Source organism: Myotis yumanensis, unplaced genomic scaffold (genome assembly GCF_028538775.1).
Source record: "Myotis yumanensis isolate MYYU_CA2020_CCGP unplaced genomic scaffold, mMyoYum1.0.hap1 SCAF_11, whole genome shotgun sequence".
Lineage (NCBI taxonomy): Eukaryota > Metazoa > Chordata > Mammalia > Chiroptera > Vespertilionidae > Myotis > Myotis yumanensis.
The window spans coordinates 2518149-2542862 of NW_027223762.1; the positions used below are offsets into that span (position 1 = coordinate 2518149).

At 46.5% G+C, this 24714-nt stretch overlaps 2 protein-coding genes across 3 annotated transcripts in view; one reads left to right on the forward strand and one right to left on the reverse strand.

Moving 5' to 3' along the window:
• Positions 1 to 2276: 2276 nt before the first annotated feature.
• Positions 2277 to 12582, forward strand: SLC66A3 (solute carrier family 66 member 3). 2 transcript variants are annotated; one of them, XM_070428683.1, is made up of 7 exons: positions 2277 to 2532; positions 4448 to 4530; positions 4656 to 4725; positions 6892 to 6949; positions 8292 to 8412; positions 8822 to 8863; positions 11131 to 12582. In XM_070428683.1, exons 1-7 carry the CDS (start codon positions 2390 to 2392, stop codon positions 11220 to 11222), a joined length of 609 nt encoding a protein of 202 aa, XP_070284784.1. In that variant the 5' UTR covers positions 2277 to 2389; the 3' UTR covers positions 11223 to 12582. The 2 variants fall into 2 exon arrangements, with proteins under 2 accessions (XP_070284784.1, XP_070284785.1); XM_070428684.1 differs by lacking the exon at positions 8292 to 8412 and having other exon boundaries at positions 11131 to 11176.
• A 1580-nt stretch (positions 12583 to 14162) lies between these two features.
• ROCK2 (Rho associated coiled-coil containing protein kinase 2) overlaps positions 14163 to 24714 on the reverse strand; it is a 92643-nt gene continuing 82091 nt past the window's right edge. Inside the window, exons 32-34 of the mRNA XM_070428685.1 lie at positions 24488 to 24701; positions 18683 to 18783; positions 14163 to 17457 (exon numbers count right to left, since the gene is read on the reverse strand). Coding sequence (XP_070284786.1) covers positions 18696 to 18783; positions 24488 to 24701 — 302 coding nt within the window. The 3' untranslated portion in view covers positions 14163 to 17457; positions 18683 to 18695. The remainder of the gene's footprint in view (positions 17458 to 18682; positions 18784 to 24487; positions 24702 to 24714) is intronic.

Below are 24714 nucleotides of genomic sequence, written 5' to 3' on the forward strand. Positions count from 1 at the left end.
TGTTTTCCTCTTAAAAGTTTCCTTCTAAACATCCTGTTCTCCTTTAGCTTTGGAAGGAGGACTCGAAACCAGCTCTTTTTTTCCCAGAGGGAGAGGACGATGGCCAGGGGAGGCCAGGGGAGGCCCGGTGGAGGAAGGAGGAGGAAGGAGGGAGGAGGGAGGAGGGGGAGGGAGGGAGGAGGGAGGGGGAGGGAGGGAGGCTGGGGCACAGAGAGGCTGAGGTCCGGAGCACAAAGCCAGCCATCCTGCTGGCATTGCATTGTGTGCTTTTTTCTGCTTCATAATCTGGATCAATACCCATGCAATTTTGAGTTTGAAAAATGCCCACCCTTCCTTTTGTGCCATCTAAGTTGCCTTCTTTTATCAACAGAAGTCTCCTTTCCCGCCTTAAGAAAAATGTCCACTGTGGAGTGCCGCAGCGCAAGGTGTGGGTGGGGGCGGGTTCCCGTCGAAGGCCCTAGCCCCCAGGGAGGAGGTTTCCGGGGCAGGGGCGCTCCCATTCTCACCCGGGGGAGTCTCTGTCCCCCCAGGACTGTGAGTCCCCCAGCTTCCCCAGGCCTGTTTCCCCGTCTGTAAAGGGAGGAGGATGCGCATCTACAAAGGCGGGTAGTAAAGGTCGTTACAAGCTTTAATCTCTGCAACAAGTAGTCAGAAAACCAAAGAAAAACACTTTTAGGAAGTGAAAAATCCCGACAAAACGGTCCATCTGCTGTCGGCAGTTAGACAGGTGTGAGGGCCTGGTAGGAAGGTCGCCCAGGCGGAAGGCCCAGGTGCCTAGCAAGGGACAATCAGTGGTAGGGTGGGGCCTCGCCCCCAGGGTGGCCTTTCCTTCCCTAGCTATCCTGGTCACTCGGTTTAGACCCCCTGACCTTTCCTCCCGAAGATAACATCCAGGCCTCAGTTGTATTGCAGCTCTGGGCCCAGATAAGCAACCAAACCAGCCACGGCTGACCTCAGGACCAGCTGCATGGAATAGTGACCCCCTGCCCAGGTGCCGGCCAATCAGTGGGGACCACAACTCTTTAAGGACCCACCTAGAAAACCGCAGGAAATTCTATAGATCTTCCCTGGGAGCTGCCTACAATCTCCGCCCTTAAAACCAGTAGGAGGGAGGAACCAGTGTGCCCCCCTCCCTGGAGCGCGCCCATACCTTTCCTCTCCCTTCCCTTCCCTTCCCTCCGGGGATACCGCCCCCCCCCCCCCACTTTATCATTAGCTTCCTCACTCCCAAGTTCCAAGGGCCCTTCCTTTACCTCCATAACTCATTTCCTAAGCCCATTTCTTCTAGGAATTACTTCTTGTACTTCTGTGATTTACCCAATAAATGTTCTCTTATAGTTTGGGTCTTGCCTCTGAATTCTTTCCTGACCTGAACCCAAGTAGGGAGGTTGCTAAACCCAGGTTTGGCCTGAGCCCACCGGTCAGACACCTGCGAGGGGTGCCCGTCTGCCCTTCGGGGTCTGCCCATCCAGCCCGGGAGAAGGCGGGGCTGGGGGAGGCGGTCTCGGGGCTCAGCACTGCGCGGGTGGAAGGCGGGGCTGGGGGAGGCGGCCTCGGGGCTCAGCACTGCGCGGGTGGAAGGCGGGGCTGGGGGAGGCGGTCTCGGGGCTCAGCACTGCGCGGGAGAAGGCGGGGCTGGGGGAGGCGGTCTCGGGGCTCAGCACCGCGCGGGTGGAAGGCGGGGCTGGGGGAGGCGGCCTCGGGGCTCAGCACTGCGCGGGTGGAAGGCGGGGCTGGGGGAGGCGGTCTCGGGGCTCAGCACCGCGCGGGTGGAAGGCGGGGCTGGGGGAGGCGGTCTCGGGGCTCAGCACTGCGCGGGTGGAAGGCGGGGCTGGGGGAGGCGGTCTCGGGGCTCAGCACTGCGCGGGTGGAAGGCGGGGCTGGGGGAGGCGGTCTCGGGGCTCAGCACTGCGCGGGTGGACTAGACGCGGAAAAGTGAATCAGCAGCGGGCGTAGCCGGCCCAGAGCAGGGCTGACTCATTGAGGCCTGGGCGGGGCGACCCGGGAGCGGGGTGGAAGAGGATTGGGCCATTTGGACGTGGGCGTGGCGTCCCAGGCCAATTGGGTCTCTGGGTGGGCGCGGCCAGACAGGGAGGGGCGGGGCCGGGTGGAAGGAGTGGACTCTAGCTGGGCGGGGCAGTCCGGGCGGGAGCGCCAACCCGGACCGACTGGGCGGGCTCGGGCGGGGCGGACCCCGACCGACTGGGCGGGCTCGGGCGGGGCGGACCCCGACTGGGCGGGCTCGGGCGGGGCCGGGGCACCGGCGGAGGCCTGAGGCCAGGGAAGGCGGAAGGACTGGGCCAGCCCAGCATCGGAGCGCGGAGCCGCTCCCCCTCGCGCTGCGGCGGGATCCGCGGAGCCCGCGCCCCGACCCCGAGCGGCCGGCGCCATGGGTTCGGCGCTGCTGTGGTTCTGCAACTGGAGCACCCTGATCCTGTGCGCGGCGCTCAAGCTGCCGCAGATCTCCGCCCTGCTGGCGGCGCGCAGCGCGCGGGGCCTCAGCCTCCCGAGCCTGCTGCTGGAGCTGGCGGGGTAAGCGCCCTGGCGGCCGGGCCTTCCTCCCCCGCCTCTGCCTCGGGAGCCCCGAGAGCCCGGGGAGGTGGGGGGTGCGGGGAGAGCCCCTGACCGCGGGGAGGGCGCCTCCCGGGCATCACTGCCCCTCGTGATTTGCTGCCCAGCCACCTGCGTGGAAGGACCCGAGCGCGCACACCCACGTTGCAGATGAGGAAACCGGCACCCAGTCAACCATCTCTCACTCCCGTGAGTGACGGAAGCGGCTGTGGCCGTGAGCCAGGCCGCTGCACCTGCAGGCTCTCCGGTGCCGTCACCTGTCACCCAGCGGCGTCCAGGTCCCCGCGGCCGCACCTCCGCGGTGGCTCGGGTTCCACTGGAGCTGAAATCGTTCTCGCCTGGCGAGCGTCCCTGAGCCGGGGGAGTGTCCGGACACCGCACCCCGCGGGCCTGGGCGATGCTGGCGTGAGCGGCGCCACCCGCCGCCGGGAATGACCGCCCCCGCCCCCCCCCCCAGGCCCGGGCCACGCCCCGCTTTGTCCGCGTGCCGGGCATCGCAGCGCCCCTGCGAGGTTCGCAGGGCGGACCGGCCGCAGGATGCGTCTCCCAGAACCCCTCCTCCAGGGGTCTGACTGAACATCACCCCCAACCCCCGCCCCCTCAGACCTCGGTTTCCTCGCCTGTAAGATGAGGGGTTGCACTTTTCCGAGGACCCTGGGACTTTAAAACTCCACGTTTTGGGCTGGGGTGGGGCGGATGGGGAGAATGGGGGGCTCTTTGGAGGCCGTGGAGGAGGGACACTGGGTTGAAGGGTGGGGAGACCAGCAGAGGCCGCTCCCGGAGATGAAGGTTCACCCATCAGAATCGGGGTGGGGGCCCTGACTCCGTGTCTAAAGACCGACAGGAAGTCGCAGACTAGGAGGACTTGGCCGGGAAGATTGGAATGAGGGGGACAACCTGACACAGGAAACCTAGCGGCCTAGCCCTCCCTTTGGCTGGGCCCTCGCTCCCCCTTCTCTCCTGCCCACCCCGCTCCCATCTCCCCGGAGGCTCTGAGGGCCTGCCCTGGCACCAGCGCTCCAGGAGGGGCAGCCGTGGGGCACCCCCGGGATCCGGGTGGGGATTCCAGTCTGGGAAGGAGGGCGGCAGAGGAGCGGGGGTGGGGGGGAGGTGGGGGGGTGGGGGGGTGTGGAGGGTGAGGGGCCCAGCCAATGAGAGGCTCTGTCTGGAAAGGCTTGGCAGAGGGGAGGGTGAGGGACCCTACCCCCTGGGCGGGGAGATGAGTGAGCCCTGCACCGGGAGGAAGACTGGCAGGTGCCCGTAGAGCCAGGAGCCTGCCCACTCCCTGCCTGGCTTCCCTAGATAAAGGAGGCCAGGGCTTGACCTTCACCCAGGCCCTCCCCTGTCACCTTACCTAACAGTTTCCTGAGCAAAAACCAGCCGTCTGGCCCCGGAGCCTGGGGTGGGCGTGGAGCGGGGTGGCTGGTCTAAGGGTCCGGCAGGGATCATGCGTGGAGGCTGGTGCACAGAGATGCCAGTGAGAGGACTGGGCACAGAGAGGACCCCGGAACTGCCGGGGAGGGGGGTGGTTTGGGGATCAGGGTGGGGTCGGACAGACCGCTGCTGTCACTTTTGCTGTTACTGGAACAGCTGTCCAGCAGACTTCCAGCTTTGGGGACAGCAGACCTGTCCATCTCCAATCCTGGTCAGCTCACTGACCTCCGTAAAAATCATTGTAAGCGACCATCCTAATGCCCGTGCGGGTTACACCCAGAACCCAGCCGGGAGGGATGCTCCAAAACCCGCGGAGATCATGACATGAACATTCCATCCTGTGTTCCATCTTCCTCCTCACACCTTCGGGCTGCAGCCATTCTGGGTGCGACTGGCCTCCCTGTCGGGTCAGCGAGTTCAGGGGTGCCCTCCCTCTCCCCAGGTTCCTGGTGTTCCTCCGGTACCAGGTTTACTACGAGTACCCGCTGCTGACCTATCTGGAGTACCCCATTCTCATCGCACAAGGTGAGGAGCCCTCCCCCTCCCCCTTCCCCCTTCCCCCCAGCTCTCCCCTCTTCCCCCCAGCCCTCCCCCCTCCCCGTCACCGCCCTGGGCCCCGCCTCCCTCTCACACGGAGCCTTTCCCCCCAGATTTCATCCTGCTGCTCTGCGTGTTCCGTTTCAACGGGAACGTGTACTGGGCGGCGCCCTACGTCGCCCTGTATCCTTCTGCATGGGAGGGTGGCCGTTACCCACCGTGCCTTTTTGGTGGCGCTAAAAAGAATCCCAAAGGCAGACTCCATGCGAGCCAAGGTCTCCACCGCCCAGAGGTGCCCTCCCCGCCCAGGCCAGGGCGCCCATTGGGCCAGCTGGCCGGGTGGGAGGTGGATTGGGAGCTCCCTGCTGGGCCTGCTGAGCAGAAGCCCCCCTGCTACCAGCTCTAACTTTTCTTTAGGGGGAGATGTCCCCACAGAATCTAAGTCACGTGATGAGAATGTCTGACATTAACACAGTGCGCTGACACACCTGGCCACCTGTTAGCTTGCTCAAGGTCAAGGTCAGGCCCCTCGTGCAAACTTCAAGAGGGTCTCAGTGGGGGTGCGGTCCTCACACAGACACGCCCCATCTTCCCTGAGCCAGGTCCTGGCTTTCAACTCTGTAAAAACTCGCTCTCCTGTTGACTTTCACACCTTAAAGGGCCAGGCAAGCCTTTGATGGGCAGTCGGTTAAACCTGCCACACCTGGGAGTTGTGACCTGGTCTTTCCCAGAGAGGAGAGGGGGTGGTGCTGCTGGCCTGTCTGCCCCGAGTGCCTTGAGCCCGCTCCGCCTGGGCAGCCCTGGCCATGGCCCGTACCCCTCTAAGCTGCCGCTGCCCGTCTGTGAGGTGGGACAACGATGCCCCTTCAGGGTTTTTGAGGGAACTAGCAAGTCCCGGGAGCAGAGGACAGGCTGAGGGCCTGGCACAGTCGTCGTGGCTGTTTTTCTAGAAGCCCCTCTGCAGAGTGGAGCTGGGTGTGCACAGTCCCGACCCTCTGCTGTTTGATCGAGTTTCCCCCGACTCAGTTTCCCTCTGCAAACCCAGGGATCGCACAGTCCTCCTGCCCTTGGGCGCTTCAAGCTTAGCCCCAGCTGCCGAAAGGTTTTTGAGCACAGAGTACTCTGACGATGAAAAGCGTGGCGTGATGTACTATTTAAATAAAATACAACAACTTCCCTTTGTGCCAGTGGGGGGGCTGCAGATTCCAAAATCGGGGTGCCCTCGGCACCTCTGGAATGTCAGCGGGATGTTCGTCACCGCCTCCTGTCGGCTGTGACATACGGCACCTAAGTAAGTAGGGTTGCCACCTTGGTAATGAATGACTTTCTAGCACAAATATGTCCCAAATATTGCAGGGGACGTAATTACACAAATCAATTGTTTAGGATCTGAAATTCACACTTAACTGGGTGCCCTGTATTTTTATTTGCTAAATCTGGCCACCCTACAGAAAAGTCATCTCTAGTCTCGGTAGTGGCTAGTGTAGGTCAAGTTTTATAAAATGTCTATCAGGGATGAATGGAATGAGGTGCAGTGGTAGAATATTGGACAAAAATTACTGCAAATGTTCTTTTTTAAAACGGAGCCAGCTTTCATCCACCTGGATTCAGGCTGTCTTTCTAGTGTTGCCCAGGTTGCTAGGAGCTGGTCTACTGACTTTTAGCACAGAACATTGTCTGTTTCAGTCCCTTCATTTAAATAATGTTCTTAATTATACTCACAGCAACCTGTTGGGTCCCTACAATGAGCCACAAAGCATTGAGTAGGGAGAGGGGGCAAAGAATGTTAAGTCCATTTTGCAGATGAGCAAACCAAGGTGGAGAGACAGGACTGAACTTGCCCGTGGTCACAGCAGAGGTCCTGGCAGTGCTCAGGGCCTGGCCACGCCCCTCCTGCTTGTCCAGCTTCCCTAGCTGAGCTGTCTATTCCTTCTGTCGGCCAGCTCTGCTGCCCGCTGCTGTCACCCCCATTTTCACGCAGGGGCTGGTGAGGAGGGGAAAGAGTTTCACGTGACATGGGTTTGCAGGACGTGCCTGCTTTATAATGTTGGCCCCTTGTAAGAGCTGAACTCGGGACATCACGTGGGCAACGTTTGCAGGGTCGGGAATGAAGCCGGAAGCTAAAATCCCCTGGGAATTCCCAACCCGGCAGCAGGCCGAGTGCGCGGGGCTCTGTGCCTTCTCCCATAAGCTGCTGCTGTGCTTTGGCGGCCTGGCTTTGCGGGCACTGGGAGCCGACCTTGTCTTTTCCAAGTCTACCAAGTTCTCACCGGGGTCTGGGGTAGTTTCCACGGCACTGGCAGGGCTGCCGGAGCCGCAAGGGAAGCCACTTCCTTAACATTTGGTAAGATTTGTGACGTCCTGGTTCCTCCTCACCCTGCAGAAGTGGATCATAGACCTGGCCATGGTGAGTGCCGCCCGAGACAGCAGCCTGCCACTCTCCTCTCCCTGTCACCGGCCCCGGCGAGCACCTGATAGATCGAATGTTCAACCTGCTCATTTCCACCTGCACCGAAGGGTGGTGGGGAGAAGGGGCAGGGCTCTCCAGACAGGGAGCCAGCATTCCCACGTCCACGCTGGGAAGTGTTTTACTTCCCTTTTTGCGCCCTGGAGAACCAGACTGGGACCTGAGCAGAAGTTAAAGAGCTTCCGGTCGGGTTAGTCATTACATATTGGCCACTTACGCATTCTTTTTGTCCTCCTTAGAAGGGGGTACTAGTACTTTTTTCCTTCGTAGTTAAGGGCCCAAATGCGCATGCTGTGGGAATAGGATGCTGATGGGGGTCAGGTGACCACAGATGACCACAGATCTCTCCAGGTGACAGAGTGGAGGTTTCCACCCAGGGGAAGAGAAGGCACATGTCACTGCCTGCCACACCCAACCCATGCATTTCCCCTCTTCCCCCCAACATCTAAGCACCCTTCTTCCTTCCAGTCCCGTTCTGGGTTGGACTCTGTGACAGAGAAACCGGACCACCGGCAGTTGAATCTGTATCATGAGATTGTCCCGGCCTTGGTTATGTCCCCAAAGGAAATGCTCTACTCCACCCGCAGCTGAAGTGGGTTTGTAGAGGCGCTGGGTGGGCGCAGCCAGGCAGCAGGCCAGCGGGTCAGCCTCCTGGCAGGGGTGCAGGGCCTGGTGCGTCACCACGTGGGCTCATTACAGGAGCCAGAAGTCCAGAGGTGACGCCCCAGCCGCTGCTGTGACTCTCTGAGCCTGTAGCTCCAAGCGGCCTGACCCTCCCTGGGCTCTGAAACACAGTAAAGTCTCTCCCTCTTTTCTTCAATATCTTTTTTAAAATCGATCTCAGAGAGGAAGGGAGAGGGAGAGAGAAACATCAATGATGAGAGAATCATGGATCGGCTGCCTCCTGCACGCCCCACACTGGGGATCGAGCCCACAACCCGGGCCTGTGACTGGGAATTGAACCGGTGACCTCTTGGTTCATAGGTTTGATACTCAACCACTGAGCTAAGCCAGCCGGCTGGGCATCTCTTTTTTATTGCGGGTGGGGGCTGATGAGCCTCCTGGCCAAGCAGTGACTTCTCTTACCCTCATCTTCTCACCAGCTTCAGGCGGCTGCTCACCCAGCAGAGGAGATGGCGGGTTAACACTAACCTGGGTCTTGCCCTGGCACAGATGGGCTATTCGCTCACCTGAAATGGTGGCTTCAAATGGTGGCCTTCCGTCTCTGGTGCTCCTTTCTCACGAGGGGACTCCTAACTTTCTCCCGTTTTACCTGCCACAGAATTTATGTACTTTCATCAGCGCAGCCAGTAAGTTTGTGCAGCTGCAGTGCCTGTGGAAGACACGAGACTCGGGGGCGGTGAGCGCGCTGACCTGGGGCCTGGCTTCCTACACCAGCGCCAGTAAGAACAGACTCCTTCCCCGAATCCCGCATCCGCCTGGGGGAAGTGGGGGCTCCGTTTCCTTTATTTATAAAATAAGGGGGTAGACTTCAGTGATTTAAAATGGATTTTAGTTAGTGGGAGCCTTTCAGTGAACCTTTTCAGGGGCTTATTGTGTAAATGAGATTTTCAAAAAGTTGGGTTTGGGGTGGGGAAGTGTGAGTTGCCACAGAGCGGAAGGGGAGCTCGGCCGGGGCCTGGCTGGCTTTGCTGCTTTATGAAATGCAGCGCTAGTGAGTGTTCTGTGCCAGCCAAGTCTTTCAGGAACAGTGAGCACCAAGTCCTGTCTTTAAAGTGGGAAGACATTCGCTAAATACCAAACTGTCTGAGAAGCGAGTTGGTATTTATTGCCGAAAATCTTCTGTTGCAGCAAGAATAATAACCACCTTAATGACCACCAATGACCTCACAAGTAAGCAAAATATTTTTCTGCCGCTTCCTTTTTCAATATGCCTTTTGCCGCCTTCGTTTGTCCATGTCCTTAGCAGGTCCCTGGCTCCCTGTGTGATGCATGTAGAGGCCAGGCACACACTCCTGGTCTGCCCATGTCCTTAGCGGGTCCCCGGCTCCCTGTGTGATGCATGTAGAGGCCAGGCACACACTCCTGGTCTGCCCATGTCCTTAGCGGGTCCCCGGCTCCCTGTGTGATGCATGTAGAGGCCAGGCACACACTCCTGGTCTGTCCATGTCCTTAGCGGGTCCCCGGCTCCCTGTGTGATGCATGTAGAGGCCAGGCATATACTCCTGGTCTGCCCATGTCCTTAGCGGGTCCCCGGCTCCCCGGCTCCCTGTGTGATGCATGTAGAGGCCAGGCATATACTCCTGGTCTGCCCATGTCCTTAGCGGGTCCCCGGCTCCCTGTGTGATGCATGTAGAGGCCAGGCATACACTCCTGGTCTGCCCATGTCAGCGGGTCCCCGGCTCCCTGTGTGATGCATGTAGAGGCCAGGCACACACTCCTGGTCTGCCCATGTCCTTAGCGGGTCCCCGGCTCCCTGTGTGATGCATGTAGAGGCCAGGCACACACTCCTGGTCTGTCCATGTCCTTAGCGGGTCCCCGGCTCCCTGTGTGATGCATGTAGAGGCCAGGCACACACTCCTGGTCTGCCCATGTCCTTAGCGGGTCCCCGGCTCCCTGTGTGATGCATGTAGAGGCCAGGCACACACTCCTGGTCTGTCCATGTCCTTAGCGGGTCCCCGGCTCCCTGTGTGATGCATGTAGAGGCCAGGCACACACTCCTGGTCTCCGCCAGTCACCGTGTTTGTACTGAGCATCTCCTTTGTGGTGGCCGGTAGTCAGTTCCTATCTTTGTGAGCGTCCGCACGGCCAGTGAAGTGGACAGGAAAGCAACCACACACTTAGCTACTGAAAAATCCTGTGAACTGTGTTTGAAAGAGTAGGACGGGATGGGCACCCGCAGGGAGCCTGCCCGGGTTGGAGGAAGCTGGGAAGGTCCGCTTGAAGATGGGCGACCTGGAGGAGGTGGGGAGACTGCTACAAGCAGCAGCGTGAGCTCCAGAGCAGAGAGGACGCAAGGCCGGGCCTGGGAGTGTCAGAAGGGTGGGACTGCGCACGGGGCGCCTGAGGAGGGCAGGGAAGGTGGTGTCATGATGGTCCAGCCCCTCAAACAGCCCACAGCAGCGGAGGCCCTTGAAAGCAGGGGAGGGACAGAATCTTTTGACTCCATGTCCTTGCTTTTCTTAAAAGGGTTCCTGTGATGGAGAAAATGCGTGGGTTACCCTCAGAGTTTTTAACTCCCAAACTGTGCCTGTACAAACGTTTTGGGAAATGTTTACAACAGATGGGGTTTGTCGCGGGCACTTTGTCGCTCTGAGAGGGAGTGAGGGAGTGAGCGCGCTGTGGTCGAAGCACCAACTTGGGCCAAGAGAGGAAAGGGAAGGAGGCAGGCCTTCCTCACAGGACCGAAGTCCCTGCGCAGAAAGAAGGGCCAAACCATAACCTAACAGAACCACCTGCCATTGAGAATTAAGTTTAAAGATTGAGAACGTTCTCACTTGTTTTGTGACACCCGAGGCCGCCTAAGGTGACACCTGCCCCAGAAAGTGATCCCTGTATCTGGAGATGACCTTTGAAAACCCGTTCAGCTCATTAATACCGCATACTAGTAAGCGGCTTACACCCAGGCAGACCTCATCAGTCTTCTTTCCCAGGAGTGCTCCGCCACCAGCACTTTTTTTGAGAGCCATGTTTCCATGGTTACCTCAGTATAGACTGGGCTTTGACGTCGTGCATTTTTTCAGGTTGACCTTAAGAGAGTGCTCCACACCTTTCCTTCCCATGCGGTGTTCTGAGATGCCCCTCACTGCCCTCAAGACTTAAAAATATGACTAAAGGGGAGTGAACAGTTGTAATACTTCTTATCAGCCAGAGCCAGATTCCTCCAAGTTAAACACTGAAGATGAGAAATTATTATTCATGAAGTCAGGCCAAGTGGCCAATGGTAGTCATGATGGGAAGATCATTTTCCCAGAAGTATTTGGAACCACATGTGGGACCAAAGTTGTTCAAAAGTTCTCATGATCTGTAGTTCTAAGTCTCGTTTCTTTGAGGGGAGGGGTGTGTGGGGCTTTGTTTAGGCTTTTAGAGCAGAATGCTTTTGTTCTCTGATGTGAAAACAGTATTTAACGTATACTTTTTCTCTTCTTGGCTGCCTTCAGTCCTTATACGTTTTGTGGTCACGCTGGCTTTAAACCTGTGGGTGACAGCGACAGTCCTCCGCTACCGGAAGACGGGTGTAAAGGCTGAATGATGGATGGGTAATTCTGACACACAAAGTGGATTTTGGAGTGACTGAACCAAAGGAAAGAAGAGCTCATTGCTAAATCAAGGTCTTTTATAAATTAGTCAATCATTTCTGAAACTCTGGAGCCAAAGGTATTTTAGACTTGAAAGAGCCATTCAAACACGTGTTTAAAAATGACCTCCCCCCACCCCCCACTTTACTAGGTCAAGTTGGGACACAGACATCTGCAGTGTTGAGAAGGTTGGTGGTTAATGGAAACCATCCAACAACCATTTTGAGATTGCTTTGCCTCTTAAAAGTCATGATTAAGTTCTCTCCAAAGAGCTGACTACATCTATTTTTCAGCTTTCAGAATATTTTAAGAAGTAAGTCCTCTCCACAGAAAAAATGAGCATCAAGTGGGTTTTGCTCGGTCAGAAGAGTTGTAATCAATTACTAGGGGTTCACTTTCTGGGACTAGTGTCTAATTGCAACAGATATGACAGGATGGCTTTATTGTATCATAATACAGTATAATACCTGCTTACGTGTCACAAGTCTATCAGGGCAAGCAAAAATGTAACTGGCTTGAATTCATATGCCAAAGCAGTCCTTTAACTTCATACTGTGCCTTTAAGTAATTCCTAACAAAATGTACTATTGGATGCAATCTCTGTGATGAAGCAATTCACGTTCTGATTTAAGCACAATGCTGCTTTTTAAAACTGCTTTTAATATATATATATATATATATATATATATATGTGTGTGTGTGTGTATATATATATTAGTACATATACATACATATATATATATATATGTATATATATATATTATTGATTCTGGAGAGGGAGATGTAGAAACATCAATAATGAGAGAGAATCATTTCATTGATTGGCTGCCTCTTGCATGCCTCTTTCTGGGGATCAAGCCTGCAACCCAGGCATGTGCCCTAACCAGAAATCGAACAGTGACCTCCTGGTTCATAGAATAACGCTTAACCACTGAGTCACACTGGCCGGGCAATGCTGTCATTTTTATAGAGGCCACAGCCATGCAATTAACCATTCTTAGAATTTGGTACAAAATACAGCTTATCTCGACCAGGTTTTGTGTATTGAAAATATATGTAGTAAAGGGTATTGCTGAGTTCTGGCAATCCTTATGGATTCTATTCTCATTACAGTATCATTCTAAACATGACAAGATTATTATTATACATGGTATTTTTCTATAAAAGTTTATAAAGCCTAACACTTAAAAAACTCCTTTTCCCCTTATAACTGAATGGCATTATTTTGGTGTGTATATACATATATGCAGTAAGTAAATGATGCTTATTAGATGTTTTGGTTTCCTGTGTAAAATAAACTTTCAAATTTTAAAATCTGCTGAGTCTTAAAACTGTTTCAATGTGATTAGTTTTCAGTTATGTAAAGTGCCATTAAAAAATACAGATTGTGGTTAATCCCTTTAGAACGACTGCTTGGGAACAGCAGGAACAGAAACATGGCATCTAAAAATAACATCATTCATTCTGTAGTTCTTAGATCATAGTTGTCACTTTTTAAAAATCCAAGTAAATCCTTTCTCGTGTGCAGTTACAATCTGTTGGTATACATACAAATTGTGACTTTAGTCCAACAAATATTTACACATACTTTTCTTATTAGTACTTTATCATTGTTTAAGCAGTGGTTCTCAACCTTCTGGCCCTTTAAATACAGTTCCTCATGTTGTGACCCAACCATAAAATTATTTTCGTTGCTACTTCATAACTGTAATGTTGCTACTGTTAGGAATCGTCATGTAAATATCTGATATGCAGGATGGTCTTAGGCGACCCCTGTGAAAGGGTCGTTCGACCGCCAAAGGGGTCACGACCCACAGGTTGAGAACCGCTGGTTTAAAGTCACTCCTTTAATTTGCCCCCTTGGAGGGCAGTCTCCATCCAAGGGAAGGGAATAAATGTTTGAGCCATTTCAGACCCTCCACAGCAGTTTCCGAGCTAATCCCACAAGGACCCTGGCAGTAAACCATCTCCATTTTGCAGATGAAGGCACTCAGCTCGGTGAGCGACCTGGCCCAGGTTAGAGCCAAGCCATGTCCAGGAAAGAACGCACTGATTACCAGAGAAATGCTTCCTGGAAACCACCTGTCAACACACTAGTCTGACAACACAGGCACCCTGGCTCTCCTCTATCCTCAACACAAGAGTGGGGGTTTGCACGCCCCTTAAAATGCCAACATCAAATTAGAGACAGACTCCTGGGTGAAACTCTACCTTTTGTATTTCTCCATGCATAAACGACGGGGCCGAAGATTCACAAGTCTTTAACCAGTTAACTACAATGCATCCAAAACGGAAACCATCCCCACATGCCACAATATTTTGAATTTAAAAAAACAACAACTAGCCCTAACCGGTTTGGCTCAGTGGATAGAGCGTCGGCCTGCGGACTCAAGGGTCCCAGGTCTGATTCTGGTCAAGGGCATGTACCTTGGTTGCGGGCACATCCCCAGTAGGGGGTGTGCAGGAGGCAGCTGGTCGACATTTCTCTCTCATCAATGTTTCTAACTCTCCCTCTCCCTTCCTCTCTGTAAAAAATCAATAAAATACATTTAAAAAAAATAAATAAAAAAGTAACTAAATTTGCAATGAATATTATAAAAATAAATATATTACTCACAATTCGGTTGTTCTTGAATATTTTTAGCTGAAAATTCTCACGAAAAATGATTTTAAAGTTGGTCAGGGCTGCCACTTAGGGAAAATATTTTCTTCCTATAGACGCACGTGGTGTGTGGGGAAGGCTGGTCGCTTGTATGTACAGATGCTTACGGTGTACAATGGTTACGTTTAGTTATGACTTGTTGGCTATACCCATCTTTTTAGGGAAGGCAAATTTTGGGAGTAAATTTCAGGTTGCAGCATGCCAGGAGTATTTCACAGGAAAAGTATAAAAATGCTTATGTCTTAATTATTTATTTTTTAATATAAAAAGCAGGCATAAAATACAATTACATTACTACAAAGATGCAGCAAATTTAAAAGAAAGAAAATCAGGGGGATATGATTTTTGTTCAAAGGGGACAGCTGATCAAATATTTGATTATCTAAACCATGCAGTTCAACTTAGTACAACTTCAAACAAAACTCATTATGGGGAAGGGAACCAAGGAGCCGACGTGACGTCCCCCCAGCTTAACACCCGGCACTGTCACACAGCGCCACTCCTCAAAGTGCTTCCCTAACGAACAGCCGCGGCATCTCCCCACCTGCGGAAGCTGAAGCCTACCCGGAGGACGGGAGTCAGTAGCAGTGTCAGTGCATGCGGAGCAGCTCAGGTGTGACTTCCTCCCGTCGGAGTATAGAAACAGGCTTCTTGGAGCAGCTCCACAAGGGCACGTGGTGCCAAGGCCTGGTGGCCACCAGGGTCCTAGACCAGATTAGCAGCAGCCGCAGCACTTCTGCAACGGGGTCTGGCCGCCGAGCGCTCCTCCAGGACCCAGGCAGACAGAACGCGCCTGCGAGCCAGACTCCTGTACCCAGCGAGGCCAGCTGTAGACACTCACCTATATTTTGGATTGACTGGGACACTTATCCTTTGGCTACAGCATTTTCAATGTTCAGATTTTAAAAAAAAATTCTTGCTTCTAGATAACAATTTAAATACTTTTCAAAAATTCACTATACACCAATTTTCAACAGTAATACCAGTTTTACTTCTACTTGTCTCACTTATCCCCACGAAAGTACAAAACTCTAAGAAAATCCCAGTATTCACTACTTCTTAGTTCTCAATAGGAGGTATTTATGGCTCTAGGAGAAATCAGGTGTGAGGAAAGAAGCAACTTTTGGTCTTTTATTTATCTTGGAAGCTTTGGAGCCTCCAGAAAAAGAGAAGCTGGCACAAAATCTGGCTGTTACACCAAGTCAGTGTCACATTGAGTGAGTGCTGGGAAGAGAACATTTGGGTAGGAGCATGCATCATTCATGTTCGTACATGAAACCAGCAACAGGGTAAAAAGCAAATTCTTACCCAAGGTCAGAATCTTTTATTAAGCACATTTCTGTTAGCTGGACAGCTTTATAAATTCTTATGTCAAACCACATAATGTGAATAATCTCCATGGGAGAGATTTGGTTCACCCCTTAGATTATCTTCCCCCAATCCCCAACAGTCACATTGATCTTTCTTGTATAGTTGCATCACACCATGATTCTCCATATTCTCTATTATATACAGCATTCAAAATTTAAACTTTTGCCATTTTTACTCAAATATTTCAATTATTCATGTGTAAACTTCAAATTATTTTACCTTAATAAAGTTTATTAAAAATATATATATATACTCTCCAATTCAGAATAATATGATAGAACCTCCCATAGTGTAACAAAATCTTTATATAAAATATTAATTCAGTCTCCTTTTAACAAGTCTAATGAGTGGAAATATTTATTCTATATAAATTTTATATATTTTTCATTTTAAAATCTTACTTTAAAAAAAATCTGTGCCCCCAAACCAGGACCGCAGCACACACCTGCGAGGGGCCGCCTGCCGCCTGCTGCCTAGTTTCAGCACAGGCAGCATGAGGGAGTGCAGACCGGACACTGGAAGAGGAACGAGATTCCGGTTCAGGACATCGGTAGCCACAGGCCACTCTTCCGTTTCCACAACAGTATCTGTAACTGGGGACCTAACTTTAAACTTCTCCACACTGACCCCCCAGGGAACAATGAAAACTGTCTTAGTTCCTTCATTGAAATATCAGATGCTGTATTTCAGTATCACACCAAACTGTATGTGTTTACGTATATTGAGACTGATAAAAGACTACACAATTTTTTACCTGATGCTTCTCACTGATGCATACTGTCACAGTAAAAAACATAGACTTCTGTGGGATGAGAAATGCAGCAGGAATGGTCCTGCATGTGCTGCAATTCTAACAGCATTTAAATAAAAAGTTAAGTGCCTTTGAGGCCACTTCTTCCTAGGCACCAGTTTTCACAACCCAATACTGAAATATTGCCATACACAATTGTGTGGATAAGGGATCACATGTCAATACTTAAAATATATCTAGAGTATATTTTAGTTTTCTTTATATTTGAGATAATTTTTGAATGTTGAGTGTGAAATGTAAAAATAGTCACAAATATCCTTACCAGAAATAAAAACATATCTAGGGTAGTCAGCAAATTCCAAGCAAAGAAAACATTTCATAGTCACACACTAATACTGAGGTCTGTAAAAAGGCTTGGATGGATAATAGATATACATACAAGATATATTAGTTCTAATACTACCCATTATTGTTTCTATCACCATACTTTAAAAAATTGTTAGACAATCAAAATAGGCTGACATTGATAACTATTATATGTAAAAATAGTGCACTATCTTCTTCTGCAAAGCAAATTTGCATTCTAAGAGTTGGTAAACACTTGTTTTTAATACAGAAAAGGGCTGAGACTTGGAAAAAATTAAATTAAGGCATTCAAAATGGATAAAGTTGCCTATCATGAAGCATTAGGAAACCGATATAATTAAGTTCAAAGTTTCTGTTACAGCAACATGAACATGCAGCTCCACCAGGTCCACACAAATGAGTGCTATAACCCCAATGTTATGGCTTTATACAAGTGCATAGTTGCAACTGTAGTAAGTAATGATATCTGATTAATGAGTATAAAAAATAAAGTGGGAAGTTAAAAAACCCTCTTGCAGTATTACAGTACTATATATGTGTGTGTACATGTATATGTACACACACACACACACACACACACACACACACACACAGTATAATGGTCACTTCTTAAAGATGCAGTCTGTATCACTGTAGTGAAATCCGTTCCGATTCTTCCGGCGAACATGCTGGTGAAACCTCTCTGCTGAAGCTGAACAGATGACTCCTTTGACTCTTCTCAACCCTCTGTGCCATGGAGTGTGGGTGTGAGTGACCGCCAAGAGAGCTTTATGGAGCTTTTGGAAGAGTTGCGTATGATGTTCTTACTCTATTAACCAATCTCCGCTGGTTCAACCTGTTGTTCCAAAGGAGCCTAGAAAAATCTCTCCAAGATTTATAATTTATATTGCAGGAATAAAGGGAATATGTATGTGTGTGTATCAGTCTCTCAGGAAAATACAGCTTTTCAATAAATTTTGGGCCATCATATTTCAGTCTTGTTTTAACTGGAAGAATAGGATCACCTTGAATAATGACTGCATTCATAGAAGGCAGTTAGCTGCAAAGAAAGGAAAAATAAAGTTAGCTGAGACAGTGAAATAATAAGAGATTGTTAAGCATTCCATGTACACCATTAAACTAGATAGTCTTCCAACTACAATAGTTTTAACACCTAATTCATGCATAAAACATATTTACCGTGCTACTTTTTTTATTTTTAGGTACATGCAATTATAGTCTTTTTCATATTTTCCCATATTGCCTACAAACATGACACACAGTTTTAATACAGTTAACTGACTGTCAGGTTTAGACAATATGTCACTGAATAACTCATGTGAACATAAATTTGACTTAGAGTTTAACTGCTAGCTGCCTCATGTAGCTGAAAGAACAGTGGACTCATGGACCAGGACTTACTTGACTATTTGACCCTTAAAATCTATGAAATGGAAACATACACATTGTAGTAAATAAAATGTTCTTTATATCCTTGTTATAAACAGATCCCCAATATTACCTGATTTAAGTATATTTTGCAATGTGCTTACTTAGATTAAGATAGACCTCTTTTCAAATCCATCCCATGCAAAACATTTAACTCAGGTTAAATTTTCATTCAAATCTACTCCAGCCACTATTAACCAAACTATTTTACATTTTCTAAAAGCACAAGAACTCTCACACCATATCATTGGCATCCTTCAGCAAGAGAAACATTACATTTCCAAAAAGCAAACATTTCACAGCATCACAAAGAAGCCCAGATCAGAAACAACTATTTCACAGAACTTATTAGACTTACAAAGTTTTAACGGTTTCAATTCTTGCAGTTAGAAAGGAAAGAGGAGGAAGGCAGGGAAGGAAGGAGAGAGGATGGAGGGAGAAAGGAACCTCATGCTATGTTCACAAACTAATACAGTTGTAGAAACTTGAAAACATTGTAAATTGTACTTCTCTGAATATGGCTTCTTTGGAATAAACAGAAAGTACCATATTTAGCTGCTTTTGTTATTTCTACATGTTTTGTTCCTAAGATAAAAAATTATAATTCCAATTGTATTGAAAAGTATATAGCCAAAAAAGAATCTGAACATAGCATTTCACTTTTCTACTTAACATAAAAATTTGTTAGGAACTTTTTTGAAAACTACTTTTCAAATATATACTATTAAAAAATTAATAAAATTTCAAAAGTAGCAAAAAATAATGAAAACCCAAGTGCAAACCGCATGCGCTACTTGAAAATTCTAAAATAACTCATTTTTCACTTTTTGATTTACCCCATTTATTTCTTCAGAAATCAAAAACATCGTCATCATCATCACCACCATCAACATCATCAAATGACCAATCCCAATCTTTAAATGCCAAATCAAGCAATCTGTAATGGGAGGTTTGCAAATTTATACTTTAAGAATACTCTTTAGGAATGGCAGTTTCATAAATTATGATCTAGAAATCACACTTTGAATGTGCATGAGCATGTTTACTTTCCCTCCATCAATAACACGATCAAGATGGAAACAGCCAGGAAATCTTTCTCTTTCATAAAAATGTATATAATCATGTTGGCCAGGTATGCTTTCTAGAATACCAGAGAACTGAAGACAAAGATAGGAAGTAGTCTTCAGAATGTAGCTTTCTCCATTCCAGTAGGACCCTACTTGCTCAATGGGTCACCAACAGTTATGCGCTCCATGAAAAACTACAGACGAGGGAAAATCCACAGGTATGTAAGCAACATTAGCAACTTATCTTGGCTCAAGAAAATGGACTTACAGCAGAGATATATGTGGTCTTCTTTCCAATCCAATCCAATAATCTAAAATATTGCAATCATCTTTATTTTAAAAATAGGAATAGCTTTTGTTCATGCATCAACTTATGTCAAGGAAGTCATCTGGTCCCTAAAGTCTCATCTGTGATCATTGTCCTGTGTTCTTAAATTTTAGTATATGTGATTTTCCCAATGCCATTTATAATATATATTCCCAGGACATATCCCAGGAGATTCTGATATAATTGGACTGAACAAAAGGAGGGCAAATATTTGCATTTTAAATTAAATCCCGAGATAAATACTGATGCAGTTGGTTGGCTCTGAGAATCACTGACAGAGCAGGTTGATGGATGATTACCCTAATTTAAAAGTAAACAAACCAACTCAAATTACTCTATTAAAAAAATGGGCTCAATGCAGAATAATATTAGAAAAACTATATTTAAACTTATTGTAAGTATCTGTTTAAATGTCTATCTCATTCATTTAATTAATCACTTCAGGCCTGTGAAACTTGCTGCCAAAGACTGCTTCAGAAAGGGTACATTTAATTCTGTGTTCTACTAGCAGAACATGAGGGTCCCCATTTCTTCACACCCTGCCAATACTAAGTTTCTTAACCCATACCAGTTTGGCAGGTGAAAATGACTTTAACATTTTAGTTTTAATTTAAATTTCTTCGCTTAATAACCAGGTTGCACTTTTTCATCTTTATGGCAATGCCTGCATATTCCTCACTAATTTTTATATTGGGAAGAGGCAACCTCCTTTTTCTTAATGATTTCTTTGAGAAATATATATATATATATATATATATATATATATATATATAAAATATTGCACATAGACGGTGTTTTTAAAATTTACGAGGCTTTATTTTTGGTTAGTCAATTTGTAGCTTTCTTTTCTTCCTTTGTTTTTATCTTAGAAAATTCTCCAATCTAAAATCAGATACATTATTTCTTCTAATTCATTTATGGATTTTTTTTGACACTTCAAATTGTATATAACCTTATTAACTTTTTCCAAAAAATTACTGTTAATTTGCTGATATTTAGAAATGGAAAAAAACCCACAAAGATAATAATGACGTAATAGCTCCCTCCACTCCAAGTTTAAAATTGTGTTTGCAATGCCTTACTTCATAAAACTGGAAGAGAATTTGTTTGAGTTTTTGCTTTACACTTTTCTTTAAGGCTTAAATATTGCATTTTTAACAAAAGATCTTTGGTGGTGTGAAAGGGCCTACTACATGGTGATGGAAGATTTGATTTTGAGGGTGGACACACAGTGCAATATATAGACCTTACATCATAGAAATCTACACTTGAAACCTATATGAGCCTATTAACCAATGTCACCCCAATAAATTTATGTTTAAAAAAAATCTTTAAAAGAAAACTAATTAAAGAGAAATGGTCCTCAGCAGAGACCAGTATTTTGTGTCTGGCAGTCAAACAAATTAGGATCTCCCCAACTATCTTCATCAAAAGTCAGCACTTTACTCACAAATTTCCTAATTTTCCAACACAGTATTTTACTTTTAATTCAAAATTACCACGAAAACATTTCTCTGGAATAGCATTTCTATACATTCATAAGCTGTCAATTTATTTCTCCTCGAATGACTGTGAAGCACTGGAGCATTACAGGTGAGAAGTGGAATTGGGAATGAGACTTGCATCTGAACTCTTGGCTCTGCCACTCAGCTGTGTGACCTTAGGCACACAATGCTCCTGGGTCTCAGTCTCTCATCTGTGAACTGGAGAAATTAATAGCTAAACCACAGGTTGGTTTTGAGGATAAGTTAGTACAGTTAAAGAAGAAGATACTTGGCATATAATATGCCCTCAAAACTATTAATAATAATAACAGCTAACACCATTTAATTATATTACTTTAAAACACTCACCACAGAAAAAAGGGAAGTGCTGCAAATAGGAGAGTCAGAACCAGGAATGCCACAGAAGTCAAGGGGAAAATGTAATAGTGTAGTTGTTAACAACACAAACACTGAAAAAAAAGTTTTTAAAAACTTTTAAAACTGGCTGGTTCAGTTGAACTCATCCGGTGAACCAAAAGGTTGCTGTTTCTATTCCCAGTCAGGGTTGCAGGCTTGATTCCTGGTAGAGCACATGCAGGAGGCAGCTGATTGATGTCTTGCTCTCATCTCTCTCTCTCTCTCTCTCTCTCTCTCTCTCTCTCTCTCTCTCTCTCTCTCCATGTCACTCTCCAAAAATCAATTTAAAAAATCTTAAAAAAAAATTAGATGTATTTATGGGTATTCTGCTTTAGTGTATGATGCTATCTAACAAAGCCAAACATTTGTTTTAAAAAAGACACCATATAAATTAAACTAAAGCTACACTGACTAGTGCCAGGACTATTATTAAATAAATACAAATAAAGAGCTAGATATTTAATTACTGCTGATATACACCAGAAATTCTGTTCCTAAGTTTTCTTAGATGATTTTTTAAAATTTTTTATTGATTTCAGAGAGGAAGAGAGAGGGAGAGATAGAAACATCAATGATGAGAGAGAATCATTGATCAGCTGCCTCCTGCATGCCCCCCACTGGGGATCGAGCCCACAACCCGGGCATGTGCCCTTGACTGGAATCGAACCTGGGACCTTTCAGTTCGCAGGCGGATGCTCTATCCACTGAACCAAACCAGCTAGGGCTTAGATGATCTTTTAACAGCTCTCTCCACCTCTCTATAGGAATATGTTATAAATTAGTAGAATATTAAAGGCCATCTAGTCAATGCTTGGCTCGAGCTGGAGCTGTGCTGCTTGATGTCAGACTGCGCATACGACAGACTGAGGAGCACGGCACTCTAACAGCATTGCCAAGCAGCATCTAAATCAGGTAAACAGTTTATAAACCCTATTCTTCCCAATTCAGAGCTCTGATTGTCTGATAGCTCTCCCTTCCAAAGTTAAAAACGTGCCTTTCTGCTTGGTTCTTGCTCTAAATCTTCGTTGCTATTTATAATCTCCCATCCTTTCAAATAATTTCTTTTTCAGAAAACTACCCTTAATTTTTTCCTTGCTACATGTGTAATACTTTCAAACGAACCACTACTACCTCAGTTATTCTCTTCTGTACACCCTCCAATTTGTGCTACTCTCAAAATGTGACACCCAAAAAATGAGTGCAAACTATACGGTTATTCACATAAGACAAGATATATACAATTTTATGAGTTAATGAAGCAATGGAGGCATAGATGTTAAAAACAATGAAAATATTGTTGCAGAGGCATAATAAAAAACAAAATCATATTTTAAATGTGCCCATCTTTACATTTAAAATGTCAGAGTATATTAGATTAAAATTTTTTCACAAAAATACCCTATGCATTTTACAGTCAGTTTTGCTATTAGTTTTATCTACATGCATAGTTGTGAGAGAAAGAAATCCCTATTACTTACTGTTGGCTACGCAAAATGTATTAAAAAATCAATGAAGAATGATTCGAAGGGCAGGGCGAGAACTAAAACAAAACAAAAAGCAACAAAAATCAAAAGTAAAGGTGCCTTCAAATAGACAATGATGCTGAATTGGGGGAGGAGGGGAGGAAAAGGAAAGTCAGTGAACGAGAAACGGTTATGGAAGTGAAGTATGCCTCATATTGTCTGGAAATTGCTTCTTTATATAAATTAACTCTATGGGTTATCATATGTAGTGACATCATTAACTTGTCCAACAGGACAAAAGAATAAAAAATATAAAGAAGACTACTGCTCCTACAGTCCTGAAACTAAACCAATTATTTGTCCTTCTAGAGTCTAAATCATAAAGAAAGATAATACCACCCATCTGGCGTGGCTCAGTGGTTGAGTGCCGACCTATAAACCAGGAGGTCACAGTTCAATTCCCCATCAGGGCACATGCCTCAGTTGCAGGCTTGATCCCAGTGTGGGAAGCACAGGACGCAGCCGATCAATGATTCTCTCTCATAATTGATGTTTCTATCTCTCTCTCCCTCTCCCTTCCTCTCTGAAATCAATAAAATATTTTAAAAAAAAGAAAAAGATAATACCAAATCTACCCCATAGGAGTATTTTAAAGATCAAATTAAAGAATACATCGTTAAATTATATATGGAAGCACCCCAAAAGCTGTAGAACATGATATAGCGTATTAAAATGCCATTAATACACTAATAGTTCTATAATGTTAATACTAGAAATTTAATAGTTTTTAGATGTTTGGTACATGGCACACGGAAATGACATTGAATGTCTCTGAATTCTTTAAGCTTCTTCAGCTTAATTACTATCATATAATCACTAATTTTGTAATATTTTTAGCATACCTCACATAAAAATTCAACATTTTCACTGCTGAAACACCAATTCTACCTTTGTCATTCTAAATTATTTCCTTGCGATATTAGTTTTAAGAAAAGTTTCATATAAGATGTCTGTGGTTAGAATGAAAAGATTTCTGATAGCACAGCCAATGAACATCATTATTCATATACTGAAGGTCCTGTGTTAGGGAACAAAAAGGGTACCTGAAATTAGACACCTGATCTAAGTATAGCCTTTAGCTAACCAACTCTTCATGTTCAGTTTAATAAATAGCAATATTTATCAATGCTGTATCTAGTAAGACAAGACATGGCTTATTCTGAATAAAGAACTACATTACTATACTGTCGCCATATAAAAGTGATTCCCCAAAAATATTTTTGTGCATTAATGATCCTCTCTGAACTTACGCCATATTCCCAACTCCACCTCAATTACAAGGAATGTCCACTTCACCCATGTTAATATCTGTTAATATCTGCATTTTTAAAGCTGATCTATATTGCCCTTTAAATAAAAGACAAATTATTGTTTTAATCTTAAATTTGAATTAAGATTTCAGTCCTACCTCCCAAGTTATCTAATATGAAAGAGGTTTAGAAGTTTGCAATATCAAACACAATGTGCGTACCTGACACTTGGAGCTGTGTGTGCGTCCTGTCTACTAAAGCACGAAGTTGGTCAATGTGCTTATCCACCCCTAGAATGCTATGATTATAGACCTAAACATGGCAAAAAATTAGCCCTTTAAATATTTTTGGTTGAGTGTAATATATGTGATTTAGTAAATAAATTTATATTACATTCACCTAAATCAATGAATGAGACATGCATGCTTAAATAGTTTCAAAGATTTGGTATTCCATAATTCATTAAAATATCAAGGAAAAGAAAATTGTAATTAGAAAAATTTGTAGTTTGAATATGAATAGTAAAATATTTCTAAAAATATTTTCATCTTTACCACATTTTTAGCTATTACCTTGGTTTATTCGGGGCAAGCTGTCGACTTGGCCGTCTAATGGACTGGTTCTGTTGTATCTTCATTGAAGTTCTAGGAGATGACCGTGCAAAAGGGTCTGGAGCTGGAGGCTTTTTAGGTATCTTTTTCACCAACCGACTAACCCACTTTTGCTGCTCTTCTGTAGAGTTTGCTAATACCAACAGATTCTTTGCCGTTGAAATATCATAGTAGACTATAAAAATATT

Coding starts and splice junctions, on each gene's coding strand:
- SLC66A3 (XM_070428683.1), top strand. CDS start 2,390: ATGGGTTCGGCGCTGCTGTGGTTCTGCAACTGGAGCACCCTGATCCTG. Junction 4,726..6,891: donor GCGGCGCCCTACGTCGCCCT/GTATCCTTCTGC, acceptor ACATTTGGTAAG/ATTTGTGACGTCCTGGTTCC. Junction 8,413..8,821: donor GGCTTCCTACACCAGCGCCA/GTAAGAACAGAC, acceptor CTTCTGTTGCAG/CAAGAATAATAACCACCTTA.